The sequence below is a fragment of the Lycium ferocissimum genome, chromosome 8 (assembly GCF_029784015.1).
Source record: "Lycium ferocissimum isolate CSIRO_LF1 chromosome 8, AGI_CSIRO_Lferr_CH_V1, whole genome shotgun sequence".
Classification (NCBI taxonomy): Eukaryota; Viridiplantae; Streptophyta; class Magnoliopsida; order Solanales; family Solanaceae; genus Lycium; species Lycium ferocissimum.
Genome location: NC_081349.1, coordinates 31,770,270 through 31,795,867, shown reverse-complemented (window position 1 = coordinate 31,795,867; position 25,598 = coordinate 31,770,270). Strand labels below are relative to the sequence as shown.

At 33.2% G+C, this 25,598-nt stretch overlaps 2 protein-coding genes and 1 pseudogene across 2 annotated transcripts; 2 read left to right on the top strand and 1 right to left on the bottom strand.

Moving 5' to 3' along the window:
• Positions 1 to 838: 838 nt before the first annotated feature.
• LOC132068040 (protein ACCELERATED CELL DEATH 6-like) lies at positions 839 to 1,694 on the top strand. Its single transcript, XM_059461501.1, has one exon. The coding sequence runs from the start codon at positions 1,135 to 1,137 to the stop codon at positions 1,636 to 1,638; it is 504 nt and encodes a 167-aa protein (XP_059317484.1). The 5' UTR covers positions 839 to 1,134; the 3' UTR covers positions 1,639 to 1,694.
• A 1,764-nt stretch (positions 1,695 to 3,458) lies between these two features.
• LOC132066253 (protein FAR1-RELATED SEQUENCE 5-like) lies at positions 3,459 to 5,717 on the bottom strand. Its single transcript, XM_059459599.1, has 3 exons — positions 5,522 to 5,717; positions 4,414 to 5,181; positions 3,459 to 3,610 (listed from the first exon to the last, which is right to left on the bottom strand). Exons 1-3 carry the CDS (start codon positions 5,715 to 5,717, stop codon positions 3,459 to 3,461), a joined length of 1,116 nt encoding a protein of 371 aa, XP_059315582.1.
• Positions 5,718 to 12,560: 6,843 nt separating this feature from the next.
• Positions 12,561 to 19,321, top strand: LOC132066252 (probable protein phosphatase 2C 38; annotated as a pseudogene).
• Positions 19,322 to 25,598: the final 6,277 nt, after the last annotated feature.

Below are 25,598 nucleotides of genomic sequence, written 5' to 3'. Positions count from 1 at the left end.
AAGCCCTTTTCGGAGCATTTTGTTAGTATCCTTCTTTGGTTTTTTGTCTATTCTTCAATTCTAAATTAAGAACCCGTTTGAGTTAGCTGGTTAAAAATAGCTTATTAGCATCACGTGTTGAAATTAATTTTATAAATAAACAGTTATTTGTTTGGATACAAGTGCTGAAACTGATAATATACATTGTGTATGCTGATAAGCAGGTATTTTTGCTGCCATTTTCTAACAGATGGTATAATTAAACAATAGTAAATAAAATAGTTGAGGGAAAAATTTGAACTTTTTCCATTTAACCAAGACTTTACTGAGAATATATATAGTTCTGCAAGTTGATGAACTAGTATGGCAGTTCAAGATGTTCGAGTGTAAAACAAATCCGACAAAAAGTGTTTAGATTAATCGATTTTTATTAGTAGAAAAAGTTATCTTCTTTTCTGGTTTTATTTACTTTTTGACTCTACAAAATTTATGCTGGCCAGTGGCCATATGTATATTATGTATTCTAAAACAAAGACGTTAATGTCAATAGTGTCAGCTGTCTACACACCATATAACAATGGACCAACCTGGTATCTTAATATTATTTTCTAATACAAAGACTCAACATAAACAAAGAAAAAAAATTTTAATTTTTTTTTTTGCTTTTCAAAAAATAAAGGAAGACTTTTAAAATATATAGTTCAAAATAAGCCTTAGATATTTATGTGACACTAAATCAATTCATAAAGTTAAATTGTTTTTAAATATAAAAATATGTCAATTTTTTTGGGGAATAGTCTCGGAAGTAAAGTATATAATCTTTTCATGGACCCTATGGCCAGAGATGTTTTAATATAAACATTCATCAAAAATTTCAATATACACATACAATTCTACACGTTCATGTACCAGCCTGGCACATTAATTCAATATAATTATAATAGAACTACTTGGGTAATTTGGAGTTGATGATGACTCAGTCAAAGTCAATGTTATCATAATAGAACCACTTGGCTTTGATATGCAAGGCAACAACTAAAAGAAAGATTCAGCAAATACTTGATCAAGAGTATTAGTATCCTATATAATGTTTCATGGCACACAAGATCATACATAATTTGGAGATTTTTGAGTAATCCCCTAAATGAAAAAAGAATGGATCCAACTTTGGACGAAGAAGCTAGGGGAGATGAAAGACATCGGGAAAAGATTATGCAGGCAGCTCAAATACATTTAGTTGTAGCCACTCTAATAATGACAGTCACCTTCACAGCTGGTTTCACATTACCAGGAGGTTTTGAGAGCGATACCAATAGCCCTAATAAAGGGATGGCGATTCTATTAAGAAGAACAGCATTTCGTGCATTTGTTGTTACGGATGCCATCGCCTTTACATCTTCAGCTGCTGCTGTTTTTACTTACTTCGTTATGGCAGCAAGTGTAATATCTGTAACAGAATTGAGTGTTGTGATGCGACTTTATAAGATCGCAGCTTTTTTGCAGCTTTTGGCAATGTCAGCCGTTGTGATTGCATTTTGTACTGGTATGTATGCTACTTTAGCACATTCAGTTGGTCTTGCTATTACTGTCTGTGTCATCAGTTGTACCTCTTTCATTATGTTCTTGTTGGTTACTGATGTTCTTGGAAGCAGGGGATAGAGTATATGTACTTTTGGGTTAATTATTGTATAATACTTTCATGGTTTTTATTTTAATATATATTAATGTAAGATGCCTTACTTTAGAGTAAGTTACAAAAAGTGTGCACGTGGCTCTTCTATTAGTTTCTAACTTTTTGTCTAAGTTGAAAGTGTTGGGTTTTGTGCGTGTGAATGGGAAATGAAGAGGTGTTTTTCTGAAAAGACACGAGGAGAAAGGATGCAATTTGAATAGCATCTTTTCACATATTGGTTGTGACTTTTCCGATAAGGCACAATAGCATCCGTTCACACTATCCTTTGTTGGCTATAAATTCAGAGGACCAGCCTCAGTTTTCTGCATCGAAAATTCTGCAATTATTCTACATATTTTCTTACAAACAAAATCGAGTCTTTGTGTGCTTCATCACCGTCTGCTGAGGTCGATGAAGTCGTAGGCGTTTGAGGTGCCGTTACTCTTGCGACAGGTACATCCGTTCTATCCTGGGAGGAAGTAATCCAAAACCTCGAGTACAGTGAGAAATTAAATTCTTTAAGGACACAAATGAATTCTATGGGCTCGGATTTTTTACTTGAAGTTTCTGCTTTTCTATTTTTCAGTTTTATTGATTTTCTGGTTTACCTTTATGAACACAGGATACTAACAGAAAGAAAGCTGTCATTTTCCAGAACCTTATTAGAATCTGTTAGATTTCAGGGATGTACTTGAACTTTTGGCTAGACATAGGTACATCTTGGGTTAATCCACCAAATTGTAAACTTGATACCATTTTTATCAGCTTAAACTTTAAGAGTACAACCTCCCATATTATATTAGTACATCATTTGTGATTCAGAGACATCCTTGTTTGCATCAAGCGAAAAACAAAAACAAATAAACAAAAAATTTGCAAAATGGAAATATGTCTAGCCTGAAGCTTCACAGGATGTTTAAGTGAAAGTCCAAGTATGTGTGTGTGTCTCTGTCTCTCTATATATATATATCTTAGGAACTCCTCTGAGACATTCTAAGCCTAGAGTTACCGGCTTTATAAGATTAAATGTGGACTGAAACATATATACATCTACGTGCGGTCCTGACAGTCACATAGATAAAGATAGAGACAGATCCAAGATTTAAACTTGATGCAATCAACCTCTAATATTCGTAGCACTGAACTTAGCATACTTGGGTTCAGAATATAATATCGGTTAAAGTTTAGCAACTTATCTCATTTTTGGGGTCGAACATGTTGGAGTCAGTTGTTAGGGTTCAACTTGTTTGGGATTGAGGTGTAGTTGTTGTTGTTCACATTTTTCGGGTTGATAAACTAGGTTCAGATGAATCCCTAACTAATAAGCTGCATCACTGCCCCTGGAGAAAGAGAAGTATGAAAAACAGAATTGTATGAACTGAATGAAATACTTGGGTACACAAAGTTGGCCTACATCTTGAAACATTCAGTACGTGCTCATTTTTCTTGAGGGAATTATATTACAAGGAATTGAAACTAATTAAATAGTTCTGATTTGGACAGATTAATTCACATTTTTTTTCTCGCAGAGTAACATCTCATGAAACTCTTTGTTTCGTTTGAAGTATAAGAAAATTTAATCTCTACTTATACAGTGTTTGGTGTGCGGTATTAAGTTCCGGTATAACTTACCGAAAATCTGTCTCATTTTATACCGGATATAATGTGGGATAAGTGTGAATAAGAGCATCAAGAGCAAAAATGTCTTTAATTTAGGCAATCCGCATCCAGTAATCCGTGTATATATTGTTGTTCATTACATAGTAATCCCTGCATTATTATTTACTGTATGCTAATCCCTGCATTATTAGTCTCCGCTTAGACAATCCTTGCAGTTTAATCTCTGCATAACTAGACTATAAACCAAACGATCCTTGTAAACTGCAGATGAGAGATTCCAGCTATAAAGACCCCAGCAGATAAAGTGGTTCTGTTGCCTCTGCGAACTTTTCAGCCTTCCTGAGAAACAAATTAAACAAGGGATCCAAAAATCTGAAATTTACGCTGAACAAGAAAAAGAAAGTACATGCTACAGGTAAGAAATACAAAAGAAGAAGCTAGAGAGAGGGGACACCTGTCTATTTCTTGCTTGAGAGTGGTTGCTCTTGACTCTACAACACCTATTTCAGCACAAAATATAAGAAATGTTAGGCTCAAGCCGGATCACAGTTGCAAAAAGAGAAACAAAGAAAGTTGCTCAAACCCCTTGCCCAACAACACACACAAAGAGAATGTAAAATAACACACATATATACTAGTTTTTGGACACGTAATTTGCACATATATCTAGTTTTTGACACGTATAGTATATACATAGATAAATTATTAAAAACTTTTTAAAATGACATAAATATAACATATCTGTGATGATTAACATGAAATTTGAAGGCAAAAGATAACAAGCTTAAATTGATGCATAGTGAGTCTGTTCGGCTGACTTAATATATTGTTAAGCTCAAACTTATTAGATCTACTAGTTCTTGGACACGTGTACAAGATTTTGCATAAACACACACAAGATTATTGGAAAATTCGAAATATTTTTCTAGTGTATGCCTTTGCTGCTTCATCCTCCATTGGATATAATGTTTTCAAGGTAGGCCTTGAACATTTAGTCTTATAATCTTTCTCCCTTATTTTGTCATATCGAGCATCAATAGCCTTATCATATTGCACCACAAACACACTCATTGGAGTACTAGAATTTAAATAATCTTTGAAAAATTTATTCATACTTTCACTTCTTTGACTTGATGACATGCCTGCACAAAAAGTAGTACGCACATATGCTGGAATCCATTTCTCACGAATTGCGTATATCCTCTGCAACCAACTATTTTCTTCTAAATTATACGTTTTGATTATTTCAGCCCACGTTGTTTCAAATTCCTCAGGAGTGGTCGTGGCATGAATATACCAACTAAACTTGCTCTTAAAATCATCAAACTGATGGTAAACATGACTCAAATGTTCTGGGATCTTCTTTTCGATGTGCCACATACAAAAGTGGTGTACACTGTTAGGGAATACCTTTGCAATTGCGTTTGTTATGGCACGATCCTGATCTGTTATGATTGTACGAGGTGCAACTCCAAACATCGCTTCTTTCCAAGTACGAAGTAACCACTCGAAAGTGTCTTCAGTTTCATCCCAAAGTAGTGCACAACCAAACAAAATAGACTGATGATGGTTATTAACCCCGGTAAATTGGACAAAAGGCATCCTATATTTGTTTGTCAGATACGTCGGATCAAAAACTACAACTTCTCCAAAATTCTTATATGCTACCCTAGAGCTAGCATCGACCCAAAAACAATTAGCTAAGCGGCCCTCTACGTCCATCTGGATCGCATAAAAGAAACCTGGATTCTCGGATTGACACTTTTGAAAATAGTGCAACATCAATTGGGCATCTCCTTTTTCAAGATTTTTCTGTCTCCTAGTTTTCAAATAATTCTGAATATCTTGTCCTGTCAAATTAAGGTGGTCACCACCCCCAGCTTGATTAATCAATACCGATGCAATTTTTCCTGGACGAACTCCAGAGTTATACTCCAGAGTTATCAAGCAAATCAATAAGATTCTTCTGAGTCTCTGTCTTTTTCCTTTTTGATCGCAAAAACTTTTGACTATATGGAGAAGCAAGTTCGTGATTGTGGTTAGAAACAAGTCTACAAACAACCCATTTTTCTTCTTCTTTCTTTGACACATAAAACAACACTTTGCATCCTTCTCTAGTTTCATCTTGTGGTCTATTACTTTCCCGATGTTTTTTTGAGCGAAATCCTTCCTTTGAACAAACGAACTCTTGACCAATTATTGATTTGTCTTTTCTTGATTTAGTCATACGACCTCGACGCACACTAAAACCTCTATGATGAGCATAATCAAGATAAAATCTAAACGAATCATCAAGTGATTGAAACTCCATACCGATATAAGGCGCTCTTGAATTTTCAGCGCCTAAATAAGGAACAATCTGTCTAGCGCCATCCATATCACTTTCTATTTCTTCTAATGCATCTCCAGCTCCTCTATTTTGTTCATCTAAATTTGAAATTCCCATTTGTTCTGTAGCATATGATTATGGATGTTAGATTAACATAGAAAATCTATCTTAATACGTGCAATATTAATTTAGATCATTTAATTACGTAGTCTACTAATTTACGTCAAAAGTTATATATTGCACTGAGGTTAGTATACCTCTAAATACAAAATAAATGCAAAGTTATAATACTTCAACATGTAAAAGCAGAGATAAAAAAGTCATTGGATGATTGTAAACCAAAAAATAAAATCTGAAGTGAATGTTTGAGAACATACGGTTAAGCAGAAGAAGCTACCCAAGTTCTATTAATCTTGAGAGTTGAAAAATTACTTCCTACAGAGTCACAGTGTATGAGCCGGGAAAAACTTCACTGCTTTGGACGATGTTGTTGGTAAGAAAACCATGAAAGCATCAGAACGATAAGGTTGATAGAAAACGTGAAATTAGAAAAAGGAAAGAGTTTGAGTACGGGTACAACTCTGGAATTAATTTTGGTTAAACATTCAATAGGACTTTAACTTGCCTTTATTGTCTTCTTTTAAATTATAATTATATTTAAAAGGTACTATTAATTACTGTAATAACTTAAGAAAGTTACCATTTTACTTAGAAATTAGTGTAGAAAAAAGAATACACCGACAGTGCACCAAACTTAGACTCAATTTTAAAAGTAAAAATTTCACAATACAAGATATTCCAATAGGAAAACAAAACCACCAGAAAGTATAATGAAATATTATTTTCATAAGAATAATGCATGTTAATTAAACCTGTCTATTTTAGCTAAATATTAAAGCGCAAAAAAGGAAAAGATACATCAATATTTAGAGGGGACAGGGAGAGGGAGGAGCCAGTGAAAACAGAGAAAATTGCTACACATATAATATATACCTCACCTAGATATCTATCTTAAATCTTCTCGAGAGTAATTAAGTTGGAAGGAATCAATATCGCTTGTCCATACCAATGTCTTATTCAAGATTCCTTTTTCCACCAATATCAATATATTGTAATGTTATCTTGAAGCGACTTCTTTTCATATGCCCCTATGATTCTGGCATTGCATAGCCACCAATGATATGTGCATAATAAAGAGTCGAAACAAAGCAGCAATTCTTTATAGCAGTTCCAGTTTGCTAGACATTTTATAGCAGTAGGATGTAATGTACCTTTAATAGATAGATTTAATTTGCATTTAATTTGTTAAATGATTTTAGTCTATATTAAATTATTTAATGAAACTCCTCAAATTCTCTTGATTTTTACAGAAACGAAAAGAAAATAGATCATTAATATGAGTTAATTGGTTCATGTGCTGGTTTGAATGAGTAATTCGTGAAATTGTTCAATGCAACTCTTTAAAATCTTCCGTTTTAAATTCCAATGAAGAGATTGTTGATTAACGTAGGTTTATGAAGGATTAATTTTTAATATTTTAAGGGTATTATAATTTCTCACCTTTACAGTAATATTTGGTCTTTCAAGAACATATTTTATGAATGCTCATAGAAGGGGGAAAAAAAAAACTTACTTGAGTTAACAAAAAAATTGATTTCAAAGTTCACTTATAAAAGTGGATATTTGATCAAAAATTGAACTTAATTATTACGTACTGTCTGATGGTTTTTTAATGAAAAGATAATTCAACAACTATATAATGGTATATCTCTTGGGTTTCTTCCGCAGATGTTGCATTCAGAGGCGGACCCACATGAAAGGGATCCAGCTCCTCTCCATTACCCTTTCTCTCCATTTCATCAAGTACACATTTAAATGAGAGACATGTGTTTTATTTAATTTTTAAATGCCAAAATTTTATTACACTAACAAGTATACTAATCATAGTTAAGTCAATAATTTTGGAAAAGCACTCTCCAAACTTTGGTAAGAAAAAGATATTCCCCACAATTTTTGGCACCCATTAATATCATTAATTACATCTTATAAAACAATAATTAAATGTGGTGAACCCATAATCAACAGAGTGAACCCATTTTTTGTTCTTTTACTACTAGCTTTGTCATTTACTTTTTGGGAGACATTACAATGTTGAAGAAGCCGATCTATGATAATAATCTCTTTGTTATTTTTTTTTTTTTACTCTTTCTTTTTCTTTTTTGTACTTTTTTTACTATTTAGTCTTTGGTGAAATTCACTTTGATGTTGAGGAAGAATCTCATCACCATAATCTTTTTTTTTTTCTCTCTTTCTTTTTTCTTTTTGTTATTTTACTACTGGCTTTGCCTTTTTCTTTTTTAGAGACAATTCACTTTGGTGCTGAAAAAACAATCTATGGTGATAATCTCTTGTTTCTTTTTTCTCTTTCTTTTTTATTTTTGTTCTTTTACTACTGACTTTGCCTTTTTCTTTTTGGGAGATAATTCATTTTAGTGTTGAAGAAACAATTTATGGTGACAACCTCTTTTTTTTTTTTTCTTTTCTTTATTCTTTTTGTTATTTTACTACCGGCTTTGCTTTTTTCTTTTTGGGAGACAATTCACTTTGGTGTTGAAGAAGCAATCTATAGTGATCACCTTTTATTTTATTTTTTTCTCTTTCTTTTTTCTTTTTGCTCTTTTAATGAAAATTTCTTTTCTTTTTGGGATGAATTCATATAATGTTGAAGAGTATCTAAAGTGATAATCTCTTTTTTTTTCTCTCTTTCTTTTTTCTTTTTGTTCTTTTACTACAGGCTTTGCCTTTTTTTTTTTTTTTTTTGACAAATCACTTTGATGTTGAAGAAGCAATAATGGTGATAATCCTCTTGTTTTTTTTTTCTTTCTTTTTTCTTTTTGTTCTTTTACTACTGGCTTTGCCTTTCTCTTTTTGGAAGACAATTCACATTGGTGTTGAAGAAGTAATATATGGTGATAATCTCTTGTTTCTTTTTTTTCTTTCTTTTTTCTTTTTGTTCTTTCATTGCGCTTTAAGCCTTTCTCTTTTGGAATTATACAATCACTTTGGTGTTGAAGAAGCAATCTAAAAGGTGATAATCTCTTGAAACCAAAAAGTTTATCTCTTTCTTTTTTCTTTTTGTTTATTTTTTTTTTTTTTTTTTTATTAGAAAAATTTTAGGAGATATTTGAATAAAAATCTATAACATAATCCAACTTCCCCTCCGGAAATTGATTCCCAGCAATTCCTTATAGTTTTTTTCTTTTACCGGTCGTTGTGTAGCCTTAGTGTTGATTAGAAAAGCCATCCCTCATGATATTTATCCTTTTTGTTCTTTTAACATTTTTAACGCAACATTTTTTTTTTTTTTTTTTTCCCAGCAAATCACTTATAGCAAAATGTTGAAGAAGCAATCTATGGTATTAATCTCCTATTTTTTTCCTCTTTCTTTTTAATTTTTGTTCTTTTACTGACTTTGCCCTTATATATATATATATATATATATATATTGCCCAACAATCACTTTGGTGTTGAAGAAGTTTCTATGGTGATAATCTTTTTTTTTTTTTTTTTTTATTCTTTTACTACTGGCTTTGCCTTTTTTTTTTTTTTTGGGACAATTCACTTTATGTTGAACAACAATCTATGGTGATAATCTTTTTTTTTTTTATCTCTCTTTCTTTTTTTTTTTAGGTTCTTTTACTAAAGGCTTTGCCTTTTTTCTTTGAGAGAATCATTTTGATGTTGAAGAAGCAATTATCCAAATAATCTCTTGTTTTTTTTTTCTTTTTTTTTTCTTTTTGAATCTTTTACTACGTAACTTTGGAAATTTTTTGCGTCGAGACAATTACATTTGCTGTTGAAAAAACAATCTATGGTGATAATCTTTTTTCTTTTTTTTCTTTTTTTCTCTTTGTTTTTTCTTTTTGTTCTTTTATTACTAGCTTGCCTTTATCTTTTTGGGAGACAAATCACTGTGGTGATGAAGAAGCAATATATGATGATAATCTTTGGTTTTTTTTTTACCCCTTTCTTTTTTCTTTTTGTTCTTTTACTACATAAAATTTGGCTTGGTCTTTTTCTTTTTGAGAGACAATTTACTTTGGTGTTGAAGAAGCAATCTATGATGATAATCTCTTTTTTTTCTCTCTAGCAATCTATGATGATAATCTCTTCTTCTTCTTTTTTTCTCTCTTTCTTATTTCATTTGGTTATTTTACAACTAGCTTTGCCTTTTAATTTTTGAGAGACAAATCACTTTGGTGTTTTGAATAAGTAATCTATGGTGATAATCAATTATTTTTCTTTTCAATTTTATTTTTTTATTTTTTTTACTAGTGGCTTTGCCTTTTTCTTTTTGGGAAACAATTCACTTTGGTGTTGAATAAGAAATCTATGCTGATAATTTCTTTTTTTTTCTCTTTCTTATTTTCTTTTTGTTCTTTTACTATTGTCTTTGCTTTTTTCTTTTTAGGAGATAATTCACTTTGGTGTTGAAGAAGTAATCTATGGTGACAACCTCTTTTTTTTTCTATTTCTTTTTTCTTTTTGTTCTTTTACTACTGGCTTTGTCTTTTTTCTTTGGGAGACAATTCAATTAAATGTTGAAGAAGAAATTTATGGTGATAATCTCTTGTTTTTTTTTTTCTCTCTCTCTCGCTCCTTTTTCTTTTGTTCTTTTATTACTGGCTTTACAATTTTCTTTTTGGAAGACAATTCACTTTGGTATTGAAAAAGCAATCTATGTTGATAATCTCTTTTCTTTGTTTTCTCTTTCTCTATTTTTTTTGTTTTTACTACTGGCTTTGCTTTTTTCTTTTTGGAAGGCAAATCACTTTGGTGTTGAAGAAGCAATCTATGGTGATAATCTCTTGTTTTTTTTTTAGCAATCTATGGTGATAATCTCTTGTTTTTTTATCTCTTTCTTTTTTCTTTTTGTTCTTTTATTATTAGCTTTGCCTTTTTCTTTTTGTGAGATAATTCACTTTGGTGTTAAAGAAGCAATCTATGAGAATTTGTGTTTTTTTTTTCTCTTTCTTTTTTCTTTTTGTTCTTTTACTACTGGCTTTGCCTTTTTATTTTTGAGAGAGACAATTCACTTTGATGTTGAAGAAGCAATCTATGAAGATACATTATATTAATCTTGGGCTACAATCATACCGATGGCTTTGTCCAATTTCCATCTTAGATTGTGAACATAAAGTTTATACTTATAAGAACCGACGATTTAATCTTCCGTGTATAAGCTAAACTCTATACACTAAATCATCTACTATATAAGTAGAGGACACACATACTAGTACATGATCTATTTAATTCTTTATTAAACAATGAATAAATAATTGTTCTATAATAAATACTATATCCAAACACATGGTTAATAGTATATATCCCAACAACATCATGGTTAATACACCAAATTGTAAACTTGATACCTTTTCTATCAGCTCAAACTTAAAGAGTACAACCTCCGATATTATATTAGTACATCATTTGTGATTCAGAGACATCCTTGTAGAAGCATCAAGCTAACAAAAAAAAAAGAAAAAAAAAGAAAAGAAGAAGCAAAATAAACAAAAAAAAATTGTAAGATGGAAACATGTCTAGCTTGAAGCTTCACAGGATGTTTAAGTGAAAGTTCATCTGTGTGTGTGTGTATCTTAGGAACTCCTCAGAGACTTCTAAGCCTAGTGTTCCCGGCTTAACAATATTAAATGTGGACTAAAACACATATACATTTATGTGCTATTCTGACATAGTCACGTTGATAAAGATAGAGGCAGACTCAGGATTTAAACTTGATGAAATCAACCTCTAATATTCATAGCACTGAACTTTGTAAAATTTAGCAACTTATCTTATTTTTGGAGTCGAAAATGTTGGATTCAGTTGTTGGAGTTCAACTTGTTCAGGACTGAGGCATAGTTGTTGTTGTTTTTCACATTTTTCGGGTTGAAAAACTAGGTTCAGATGAATCCCTAACTATTAAGCTGCATCCCTGCCCCTGGAGAAAGAGAAGTATCAAAAACAGAATTGTATGAACTTAATGAAATACTCGGGTACACAAAGTTGGCCTACATCTTGAAACATTCAGTACGTGTTCATTTTTCTTGAGGGAATTATATTGCAAGGCATTGAAACTAATTAAGTAGTTCTGATTTTGACAGATTAATTCACTTTTTTTTTTCTCAGAGTAACATCTTATGAAACTCTTTGTTTCATTTGAAGTATGAGAAAATTTAATCTCTACTTATACAGTGTTTGGTGTGCAGTATTAAATTATGTCTCATTTTATACCGGATATAATGTGGGATAAGTGTGAATAAGAGCATCAAGAGCAAAAATGTCTTTAATTTAGGCAATCCAGATGCAGTAATCCCCGTATGTATTGTTGTTCATTACATAGTAATCCCTGCATTATTATTTACTGTATGCTAGTCCCTGCATTACTCCATCCGGATCAAAAAAAGAGTCCACTTAGCCATTTGCACACTAAGAAACTACTCACTCCAAGGAAAAAATATGTAAATTGACTAAACTACCCCTAATTAAATAGGCATTGGGATTTGATCACACTTAATAAGGGCAAATCTGGAAAGATAATATTAATTGTTTCTTGATTTAATAAGTGGACACTTTGTTTGACCCAAGAAAAAACGGCTAAGTGGACACTTTTTTTGATCCGGAGGGAGTATTATTTACTGTATGCTAATCCCTGCATTATTAGTCTCCGCTTAGACAATCCTTGCAGTGTAATCTCTGCATAACTAGACTATAAACCAAACGATCCTTGTAAACAGCAGATGAGACATTCTAGCAAAGTTGAAGTGCATCTTATTCTAAAAGTCAAGATTGATTAATTGACTCTTGGAATTTGTCTAGACTGAAGAATTAAGTTTACTGATCTTCTGGAAAATCCCTTTTATTTTCACAAAAGATTAGTACCCCCTTGTGATGCAATGAATGAGTTCATATGCTGTCAAAGGCAGATCCAGCGGGTAAAGTTTATGGGTTCCTACAGTGATACATTCAAATATTTCTAAGTACTAGTTAATGGACACGTACGTTGCACGTGTATTTCAAGTAATTTAGTACAAGATTTTGCATAATCACACAAGATTATTGGAATATGTTATCTAAACGTAACAAAAGACAAATTTTAAAAGTAAAAATTTCACAATACAAGATATTCCAATAGGAAAACAATACCACCAGAAAATATAATGAAATATTATTTTCATAAGAATAGTGCATGTTAATTAAACCTGTCTATTTTAGCTAAATAATAAAGTTCAAAAAAGGAAAAGATACATCAATATTTAGAGGGGACAGGGAGAGGGAGAGGGAGGAGCCGGTGAAAACAGAGAAAATTGCTACACAGGCAAGATGACGAGCAACGTTAATTTTTTGCAAGATAATACCTCACCTACATATCCATCTTAAATCTTCTCGAGAGTAATTAAGTTGGAAGGAATCAATATCGCTTGTCCATACCAATGTCTTATTCAAGATTCCTTTTTCCACCCAGAGGCTAATGCAAAAGTGCATTAAGTTGGATTTGATCCCGCGACCTTAAAGGATTAAAACCCATCACATAACTAGTGCTCCACTCAATCTTGTTTGACCATATGTTCCTTCAGTTAATATTAGATATAGTTTAAATATTATATACATAATATATCGAGTTTTGTCGGGTGACCACGTGTTCACGTGACCCATTTTTCCTACAAAAATTTGCCCCTGACAATATCAATACATCATAATGTTATCTTGAAGCGACTTCTTTTCATATGCCCCTATGATTCTGGCATTGCATAGCCACCAATGATATGTGCATAATAAAGAGTCAAAATATATGTTCAATTCAAATTAAAAGTTACAGTCAAGACAAAGCAACAAGTCTTTGATGATAATCGAAGGAGAAGTTCCAGTTTGCTAGACATTTATAGCAGTAGGATGTAATGTACCTTTAATAGATAGATTTAATTTGCATTTAATTTGTTAAATGATTTTAGTCTATATTAAATTATTTAATGAAACTCTTCAAATTGGCTTGATTTTTACAGAAAAAAAAGAAATTTGATCATTAATCTGAGTTAATTGGTTCATGTACTGGTTTGAATGAGTAATTCATGAAATTGTTCAATGCAACTCTTTAAAATCTTCCGTTTTAAATTCCAATAAAGAGATTGTTGATTAATGTAGGTTTTATGAAGTATTAATTTTTAATATTTTACGGGTATTATAATTTGTCAACTTTTTTTACAATAATATTTGGTCTTTCAAGAACATATTTTATGAATGCTCATAGAAGGAAGAAAAAAAAAAACTTACTTGAGTTAACAACAAATTGATTTCAAAGTTCCTGGTGAACCCATAATCAACACAGTGAACCCACTTTTTGTTCTTTTACTATTAGCTTTGCTTTTTTCTTTTTTTGGCAGACAATTCACTTTGGTGTTGAAGAAGCAATCTATGGGGATAATCTTTTTTTTTTTTTTCTCTCTTATTTTTTTCTTTTTGTTCTTTTACTACTGGCTTTGCCTTTTTCTTTTTGGGAGACAAATCACTTTGGTATTGAAGAAGCAATCTATGATGATAATCTCTTGTGTTTTTCTCTTCATCTTTTCTTTTACTACTGGCGTTGCCTTTTTCTTTTTGAGAGACAATTTACTTTGGTGTTGAAAAAGTAATCTACGGTGATAACCTCTTGATTTTGTTTTTTCTTTCTTTTTTCTTTTTGTTCTTTTACTACTGGCTTTGCCTTTTTTCTTTTAGGGAGACAATTCACTTTGGTGTTGAAGAAGCAATCTATGATGATAATCTCTTGTGTTTTTTTCTCTTTTTGTTCTTTTACTACTGGCTTTGCCTTTTTTCTTTTAGGGAGACAATTCACTTTGGTGTTGAAGAAGCAATCTATGGTAATAATCTCTTGTTTTTTTTTCTCTTTCTTTTTTCTTTTTGTTTGTTACTAATGGCTTTGCCTTTTTTTTTTTTGGAGAGACAATTCACTTTGGTGTTGAAGAAGCAATCTATGGTGATAATTTTTTTTTCTTTCTTTTTTCTTTTTTGTTCTTTTTTTACTACGGCTTTGTCTTTTTTTTTTTTTTTTTTTAGAAGACAATTCACTTTGGTGTTGAAGAAGCAATCTCTGGTGATAATCTTTTTTTTTCCTCTTTCTTTTTTATTTTTGTTCTTTTACTACTGGCTTTGCCTTTTTTCTTTTTGAGAGACAATTCACTTTGGTGTTGAAGAAGCAATCTACGATGATAACCTCTTGATTTTTTTTTTCTCTTTCTTTTTTCTTTTTGTTCTTTTACTATTGGCTTTGCCTTTTTTCTTTTAGGGAGACAATTCACTTTGGTGTTGAAGAAGCAATCTACGGTGATAACCTCTTGATTTTTTTTTCTCTTTCTTTTTTCTTTTTGTTCTTTTACTACTGGCTTTGCCTTTTTTCTTTTAGGGAGACAATTCACTTTGGTGTTGAAGAAGCAATCTATGGTGATAATCTCTTGTTTTTTTAACTCTTTCTTTTTTCTTTTTTTCTTTTTTTCTTTTACTACTGGCTTTGCCTTTTTTCTTTTAGGGAGACAATTCACTTTGGTGTTGAAGAAGCAATCTATGGTGATAATCTCTTATTTTTTTCTCTTTCTTTTTTCTTTTTGTTCTTTTACTACTGGCTTTGCCTTTTTTCTTTTGGGAGACAATTCACTTTGGTGTTGAAGAAGTAATATCTAGTGATAATCTCTTTTTTTTTTTTTTGCTCTTTCTTTTTTCTTTTTGTTCTTTTACTACTGGCTTTGCCTTTTTTCTTTTTGGGAGACAATTCACTTTGGTGTTGAAGAAGCAATACGTGGTGATAATCTCTGGGGTTTTTTTTCTCTCTTTTTTTTTTCTTTTTGTTCTTTTACTACTGGCTTAGCCTTTTTCTTTTGGGAGACAATTCACTTTGGTGTTGAAGAAGCAATTTTATTTTTCTCTTTCTTTTTTCTTTTTGTTGTTTTACTACTGGCTTTGCCTTTTTCTTTTTAAGAGACAATTCACTTTGGTGTTGAAGAAGCAATCTATGGTGACAACCTCTTATTTTTTCTTTTGTTCTCTTACTACTGACTTTGCCTTTTTTCTTTTTGGGAGACAATTTACTTTGGTGTTGAAGAAGCAATCTATGGTGATAAGCTCTTTTTTTTTTTTTCCTCTTTCTTTTTTCTTTTTGTTCTTTAATACTGGCTTTGCCTTCATTTTTTTTCCCTTTTAAGAAGCAATAATGCAGATCTTACAGGTTCCATGTCCATGAAATATCCATACAACTTAGTGTCGCCACGAAGGTGACATCTTGTAATTCAAATCCTGAGAAGTCGCTTGGATTTAAAGTCCCAACACCCATTTGCTAATGGAATAATACCTACAATCATAAAAGAGATCAAATCCTAGATTTTGGTTGCACTAGACGCCAACTCTGATAATAAATCTCATTACTAAAAACTAGCAAAACAACCAATTAAAATTTCTACCGATAAAAAAAAAAAAAGATAATAGATCTCATGACTCATGTATTATGTTATAGAAAAGTTGGTTAAAGCCATCTGTTTATTCCATAAAATAGCATTGGATCAGCCTCACTTCGCGCTTGCTCACTCCCCCCCCCTCCTCGCTCACAACAAGGGAAAAAAATTGAGTAAAGAAAGCTTTGGTGATTGTCTCTCACCCTTTGAAATGTTAACACACTCTTTGTGATGCAGAATTCACCTCAGAGGATCAAGTAATGTCAGCCGATGTTATAAGCAAGGCATATTTGGCAACAGAAGAGGAGTTTCTTTTTCTAGTGAGAAAGCAATGGCAAACTAGACCCCAAATTGCTTCAGTTGGATCATGCTGCTTAGTGGGTATTATATGCAGTGGGATATTGTACATCGCAAACGCTGGAGATTCTCGTGCGGTGCTAGGAAAACGGGAGAGGGCTCTCAAAGAGGTCAAAGCAGTTCAATTGTCTTCTGAACACAACTCGAGTTTGGAATCTGTCGGTGAAGAACTGCATTCTCTGCATCCTGATGATCCACATGTAGTAGTTTTAAAACACAAGGTTTGGCGCGTGAAGGGAATTATACAGGTACTTTACTTCCATGTTATCATAATCAGTTAATTACTGTGTGGCTCATTACACTTATTAATTGGATGTTCTGACTGATTGCCATTTTCACCAATAGGTCAAAACGGAAATTTGTATAAATAAACTATTTAAGTTTTTTGGTCTTTCCTATCCTACATTTGACCTTCATTTCGCCGCCCATCATTATGTCTGACTCTCTTGAAAGAAGACTCTCCTCCTTATGCTAAGCTTCAGTGAGGAAGACTAACATTTCATAGAACTTTTGCAACATACCTAAGCTGTCTGAAGCAGATGACATCAACTCGATATTGTGATGCTGAAATTTCAATGCAATTTTGCAGGTTTCAAGATCAATCGGTGATGCATATTTGAAGAGAGCGGAGTTTAACAGAGAGCCTTTGCTCCCTAAGTTTCAAATTTCCTGGAACGGTCCAGAAGCCTATTCTCCTTGATGAGCCATCAATATTTGTACAGAAGCTCCTTCCAGAAGACCAATTTCTCATATTTGCGTCAGACGGATTATGGGAGCATCTAAGCAATCAAGAGGCTGTGGACATTGTCAGCAGTTGTGAACACCATGTAAGATTGTTCTCATTTTTTTTTTTTAATAAGGGAAGAATCTCCTCTTTTGTTAAATCTTCTATTCTTTTTCTTGTTATCATATCATTCTCATTTGTTGGTGTGTGCGCGTATTGGTGTGTGAGAAAGAGAGACAGATGTGGCTTGTCGTCTCTCTGATGGTAAAGCTCCATGAAAAAGGAACAACTTATGTGTAGCTTGTGATTAGATGTAACTGTTGAGATTTTCTCTAGTATAAATCTTTCTTAATAGATCTTTTCCTGTTCCTCAATCTTTGGAGAACACAGCATTGTATCATCTGTAAGTTCTCTGTTTTCCAGCAGGGAGTGCGGATGTCTTTAATAAATATGCTTTTTAGTGTGCTTGAGATATTTACCTGTGTTTATATTCTAAATTAAACGTGCGACAAAACAAGAAATATATAAAATTAAAACTAAGATAAGTTAATAAGTTTAACAAGCCACTTTCATGATTAAACCTTAGATTGATGGCATTTAAAGATGTTTTAGATTGTAAGAAAGGGAAAAAGAAACAGAGACTACACAAAATAAAAGAAAGGGGAGGAGAGGAAAGGGGAGCGATATCACTTTCTTGTTTTTGGTTTTACCGAAAGAGAAAAGGAAGTAGTAGGCATTATTTGACATTAATGTCTATGCTTACAAAGAGGCCTTGAGATTAAGGATTAAATATCTACTATTTTGATTTACTTATCAGAAATAATACATATTATAGTCATAATTTTAAGGTCTCCGTTGTCGTTACATATAGTTTGATTACTGGAGGTCACTTCATCCCTGGGTACAAGTGAAACTTAAGTTGTTGCGTTAATGAAATTTACTCCCCTATTTTCTTATCTCTTGCCAATACTAATGAAAACTCAGAAAAACCTTCCATCTTGATCCTCTCGGTCCGTGTTGCTCCCTTTCTTTTAATCTAAAACATCATCAACAACAAATACGCTTCTGCCCAAACAAGTTAGGGTCGGCTATATGAATCCTCACTAACCATTTTACTCCACTTAAACTCATCTCATGCTAATATTAGGCAAAAATAAATAAAGGTATTAGAGGTTCTCTATATTTACTAAACATAAGTAATCTATGCAGCAAGGCATTTTTTTGTAATTGTTGAAAATTATGGGACCGTTTCATTCATGTTGAAACGTAGGGGTTGTCGCCGTTATGGTTAACCTTTGGGATCTAATCGCAATAATTCCTTCAGAGAAATTTTTGAGGTCTAAAATATTGCAGTATTTGGAAAGTGTTTTTTCTTTTTGTTGTTCTTGATTCACCAGGTATCCAGTTCCCACATGTATACTTGTACTTGTGTAATGTGGTTCACTAGACATCAACACTAGTTAGTTGATTCTTTGCATATTCCATTATGCAGTTGTGCATGTAAGTTTTGTTTTCTACATGGCTGTCTACTTCAAGAAACAGCGATTGATATTTTACCGAACTCAGAGGCGGAGCCGGGATTTATAGTTTATGGGTTTTGCACCACAATTATTTTTACTTACTGGGTTCTTGATAGATTATTTGTATGTATTAAATGAATCTTTTAACACAAATACAAGGTTTGAGACAAAGCTAATATTTACAAATTTGTGCAGGGCATTGCTAGAAAACTTGTAAAAGCTGCCCTCAGGAAGCAGCCAAGAAAAGAGAAATGAGATACGCGGACCTGAAAAGGATAGATAGAGGAGTGAGGCGGCATTTTCATGACGATATCACGGTCATAGTTTTGTTTCTTGATTCTCATTTGATTAGTCGAAGCTCCTTCCGTGCGCCAGTGGTTTCGATAAAAGGAGGTGGAAGAAGTCCCCGAGATGCCAATACCTAGAATAAGTTACATATAACCTACCTACGTCTAATCCCTCGAGTTTATTAATGAAAAAGTTTTCTTAAAACAGAAAGTGACAGAGAGAAAAAGAAAAAAATATGTATAAATGGTAAGTTGATGATTATGCCATGAACATTGCTTGGGGCAAATCCTGTCAAATATTTCCACTCATTGGCATATGAAACTTGGAAAGTTAAGGGCAAAACTGAACTTATTTAGTTTCTGAAGTGATGTTAAAGACTCCATATTGAGTGTTCACCATTACTTTTCTTGAATTCAATTGTTTTTCTGTCAACTTCTATATAATCCAATCAAATTTCTTTTTGCTGTGTTTAGATGTTTGTAGTAATTTGACTCACAAATTTTGCTTTACTTTTTATATACATAGTTCTTGTCCAGCATCTTAGAAGGCAAGTGATCTCTCTCAGAGGCGAATCCATGATTTAAACTTTAGGGGTTCAACTTTTAAGATTCTTAGCGTCGAACCCATTGTATTTTAAAAGTTATGGATTCATGTCTACTATTTATTACAATTTTGATAAATTTTTACACATAAATTTATGCTCCGCATCAAAAGTTAGGAGTCCAGTTGAACCCCCATCTAATATGCTACATATGCCCGTCTCTCTCTATAGATTTTTCTTATTGCCTTCTGCATAATGGTAGGCATGCAACATTCTTGTACTAGGTAAATTGCTGTCTTTTGGCAGGCAATCATGTTTTCTGTAACCGAGAAATCCCCGAGGACCAGTGACGCACGGTTCGGAACTTGATGGATAATGGTTATGCCCTTCTACCCTTCTCTACTTATATACCAAGATTTTGTGATCTGTTGCAGGGTTTGAACTTGTCATGTGTGCTTAACCCACGCATCACAAGTTCGCTCTTACCACTAGACCGAAGCCCTGGATAAGCCGATTATGTGCATGGATCTTTCATTTATTTGGATACTCGTTTCCAGTGGCATGGATATAGTTGCTTTGTCCGGATTCTTCAAAACAAAAAATGTTGGTAAAAGATTACATAATATAAGCGGACCGACAAGGTCTCCGCAACACAACGTATATCATAAAGTCGGCAAGGCTAACAGTAAAGTATCAAGAGCTCAAAATAAGACCGACAAAGCCGCCAATATATTATACCATACTATGACCCGGTGGAGCTATAAAACATCTAACTATACACACACGTCTACGAGTCTACACATAGAATACAAATGATCATAAGGACAATACCAAATAGGCTAGGCTCGAAAGTAAGTGGAGTGCTCTGAAAACTCCGTGATGGAGAACACTACCACGGGTTTGATCGTCTCCTGCGTACTTGCGGGCATAAGCGCCGCGTCCACAAAAGGGACGTCGGTACGAATAATGTGCGAGTATGTGTAAAGCATGAATAACAACATAAAATAGATATGAAAGGTAACATGGAATAAGAGAGAGATAACACATACATGTTTGGATGTCTCGTAAGGTGGATGTCATGCATGCTTAGCCTTTAAAAAAAAGCATTTTATACATATACATAGTACCATACTCGGCCATTAAGGCTCGGTGTCATATATATAGTATCATGCCGGCCATTAAGACTCGTTGTCATATATACGGTATCATGCACAGCCCAGTAAGGCTCGGTGTTATCATCGTTAACCCGCGTACGGGCCTCCCGCGTCCCGGGGGCGATATCATAACATGCCTACGCGGTGGTGTGCACATCTACGTGCCATGCCGGCCGACTATCGCGCGCGCGATGTGAGAAAATACACACACACACACACACACATATATATATATATATATTGTTATATCCCGTATTTTTATACATTAGATTATTGGGATAAGGCACCATTACCCCCACGAACTATACCGAATTTGCTACGACACACATTCACACTTTCACGGGCCCTATTTCCCCCCTAAACTTATTTAAAACGGAATAATTACCCCCTGGCAATGATGTGGCAAAGAGAGTGTGTTTCACTCTCTTTGACAGTGAGAAACATAAAAAAGGGGAAAACTTAATTTTTTTTCCTTAAAAATGCGCATTTTCTTAAAAATTTGAAAATAAATCTAGTCTTCCACATTTAGTTTTAAAAAACGGGTTTTCCACATGTTAAGAAAATAATTAATTTTTTTTCAAAATTTTATAAAAATTCAGTTTTTTTCACATTTTGGCAAGAAAAACATTTTTCCGGATTTTATTTGAAAAATAAAAGTGTCCTAAGAAAATGAAATCAAGATTTTTTAAGACATTTTAAAAAAATAATCAAGTTTTCCATATTTTTAACAAATCCATTTTTCCATATTTAAAAAAAAAATAATCATTTTTCAGTTTTTTTTTCTTTTTCAAAAACGGGTTTTAAAAAAAAAAACAAATTTTCAAATTTTTTTTTTTAAAAAGGGTTTTAAAAATCCTTTTTTAAAAGAAAATTCAATTTTTTAATCCATATTTTTAGTTTTTTTTTTTTAAATGGGTTTAAAAAAAATCAAATTTTCAAATTAAAAAAAAAAGACGGGTTTTAAAACTCATTTTTTTTTAATGAAAATTCAGTTTTTTATTTTTATTTTAAAAAAAAATTGACACGTAAGCTGAAAAAATTAAAAAAAAAAAAGAAGAAAACAAATAAATACACATGTGGCAAGGAGAGTGTATGTCACTCTCCCATATGAGAGTGGGCATCAGCGTTTAGGGGGGTAATTATTCCGTTTTAAATAAGTTTAGGGGGGTAATAGGACCCTAGGAAAGGTAAGGTGTGTCGTAGCAAATTCGGGTATAGTTCAGGGGGGTAACGGTGCCTTATCCCTTAGATTATTCATAAGCTAATCGACATAAGCTCAAGGACAAGATTATTTTTGCGATATGAAACGAGGACTTTTAATCTCCGATTTTAATTAGTGCACGATTTGCTTATAAATTTCAATTAGCATAGAAATATTAGTGGAGATTAGGGATTAATTAACCATGATTAGATTATTAAGTGGGGATTAGTGATTAATTAAGATTAATTAAGTTAATTAGTGCACTAAGTGGGCCCCACTACAACATGGCCAAATCTGATTGGTCCATGCCATAGTGGGACACATGTCATTGTGGCTGGACACATGTCAACATGGTAGGCAGCATATAAATATATATGTGATGACTAATAAGTCATAAATCTTCATCTTCACAAAACACATTTGAGAGAGAGAATTAAGAACAGCCATGGCTGCTACTGTTCACGACCAGCTCCAAGCCTTTAAAAAAAAAACTTTATAAATTCCTAAAGTGTTCTAAATGTTCCAAGGAGGCAGCAACATTGGAATTTAAATTGAGGAAGAAGAAGTGGTGCAATTGGTGCAAGTGATTGTAGGATCTATCCTAATTAAATTAAGGTAAGATTTCCTCTTCTTATGGTGTAATTGGAATAGATGATGTTGTAACTGAAAGATTAAATTGTATTAAGTGGAATTGGAAGTGAGAAAATTGCATAATTAATGTTGGCGTTGTAAGTGGGCAGAATTGAAGTCGTTCCAATTAGATTGGGTTGATTGTTGTTGTTGTTATTATTGTTATGGATTATGTGTTAAAAGTGAAGGAATTGTATATGTTAATGTTAAGGTTAGGCTTTGGGCCGTGTTGAAATTTCTGTTCTAATCTAAAAATGGTGGATTAATTTCGATTAATGTTGTCGTTATTGTTGTCATTGACTATATGATGAAAGTGAAGGGATATGATAGTTAAGGTTATAGTTGTATTGTATTTGAGAAGGATCTGGTTCTGGTTGTGTTGTTGTTCTTTTTGTAATTGTTGGACTATTATAAGGTCATTTCGATGAAGTGTTGTGGCTATAGGTTATTAGAAGTAATTTGAATATGTCGTAGTCATTATGTTGATTATTATCGAATGTTGTAATGCGTGGGCTGATTTGGAATGGTGCTGGCTGTCTCGGGTATTCTTGAATCTCGTTTTGGCTAGTCAAGATATAGTAACTTGGTCGTGTGGTTGTTGATGTTAACTTGGTCGTTTTATAGTTGGCTTGAATGAAAGGGAAATGAACAATATAGGAGAAATGCCGCCCAATTTTCTAGAAATAAGCTACTAACGTTGAAATACATTTTAAACCTTTCCGTAGCTTAACCATAGTTCTTAACGTTTTAATATAGGTTGAGGTACTTCGGACAGCGTATACGTATTGTATCACGGATAAGCGTTGAAGGTATGTAAAGCTAACCTTCCTTTCTTTTTGGCATGATCTATGTGAGACAAACAAATGATGAATGTATAAACTCCAAAGAAGCTCCTATTCTTAGAGACACTAGGATGGCTAATGTTCTTGATTTTCGAAGCTATTTCATTATGTCTTGATACGTGTCTATGATTCCGGAAGTCTATTTGATATACTCAATAATGGCATTCAAGGGGTACTTGACATATGTTGTTGTCTTTGATTCTCAAGTGTTAGTTCATTCTAATTATTCTATTGAGTCTCGGATGATGATTTAGTTTGCATATGGTTGCTCGCTACTACTTGCTCGTGCATGTTGTTAATATATCTTTCACCGAGTACGGGCCGGGTATGTTTTCGTGCACGATTTCACTGCATTGTTTACCGAGTCCCTCACTAGAGGGCCGGGTACGGTGTGTGTGTGTATATATATATATATATATGATGATATGATGATATGATGATGTGATGATGGCACCGAGTCCCATGATGGGCCGGGCATGGTATACATGTATACGACTTATTCCATAGAGTCTATAATGGGCCGGATATGGTATATGATATAGCTATGCATGATTTTCATTTCATAAGACTCAAGTACGAAGTGATATACGGATTGTCATACTTGTCTCTCTGTAATCTATTTCGGTCAGATCCTTTTTATTGTATTTCATGCTTTATATACTTAGTACATATCTCGTCGACCCCTTTCTTCGGGGGGGCTGCGTTTCATACCGCCGAGTACGGATACTCGATTTGGTGATCCTCCCGAAGCTTAGGACTTCTACTCGATTTGTCTTGGAGAGCTCCATTGTTCGAGGCCTAGACTATTTTGTTACGGATCTTTTGATGTAGATTTATGTTTATCCGGGGTACGGCGGGGCCACCGTCCGTCATATTTCACTATTGATACTCTTAGAGTGTACGTAAACATATGTGCGGGTTGTATATAGATGTTGTTCAAATTTGTGTCAATTTGACTTGTTTTAGGATGTTCCCGTACGTAGTGGCAGCCTTGTCAGCTTGCGTATTGTGTTATGCTTGATTAGTTGTGACTCCCCAAGAGACAGGTTATTATGATATATGACGTTCTGAGATAACGTCTTGTTTTTGCAAGCTTCCATATTGTCCTTAGTTTCAGTTTGACTATATCTAACAGGTACGTATACGAGTGTCCAGCTCGGGCACTAGTCAAGGCCCATGGGGTTGGGTCGTGACATATATATAGCATGCATGAGAGACAAATAAAAGCTACGACCACTATCGGAGTGACGTAAGATGCAGAAACTCCGATTTATATTATGGAGCAATCATCATCGCTATATCTCACCTTGAAGGAACAATTATTACAAGGTGAGGTCAACAACAATGAATAAAATCGAGAAAATCACGAAAATAACTCAACATTCTCATATTCACATTGAAATCATAAGCTTGGGACTTTTAAATATGAAATCATCATCATCATTGTAATCCTCATAGAAACATTCTCATCTTTAGCATCGTCATTCATATTGTAAAAACATGTCCCTTGTTGTTGTCATAAAAGCTTATAGAATCATAAATTTTTTACTCGGAAAATAGGGACATTTTGGAAAACATTTATGGATTATCAAGAAAGAAGTCATGCCTTTGAATCATGAACTTTAACTTTTGGAAGTAAGGAGGTTATGAAACATATGTAGGGAATTATAATATAGGATTTTCTAGAAAGAGGATCATCGTCATCATAAAACATGTTTATCTTTAGCATCATAACAACTCTATGAATCATGAATCTCTAGCTTTTGAGAATAAGAATATTCTTGGAAAACATTTATAGATTCACATAGAAAGATCATGGGACATTTGGAAAACACCTATTGGATTCATAAGAAAGGAATCATGCCTTTAGAAGAAAGGGACTAGCCTTAACATACCTGGAAAATAATTTCTCGACTTCCAACTTACTTCCTGTCTTGCAATTCACTTAAGATCATTCGTGGCCTCATAATCTACATATACGACCATTCATACTATTGTTAGGCTCATCATCATACGCTCGTCTTAAACCCTTAATTTAAATCCATTTAAAATCTGCTAAAATTCGGGCAGCATTTCCCCTGTTTATATGCCTAGCCCGAAATCACAATCCAATAACCAACAACAACAATAATACCAACATCAGAACAACATTATCAACACCAATAGGCTCCATAAAACATCTCACACGATGTTTTTCAAGTTTCTCAACTATCCAACTTATTATACGACTATGTAATAACTT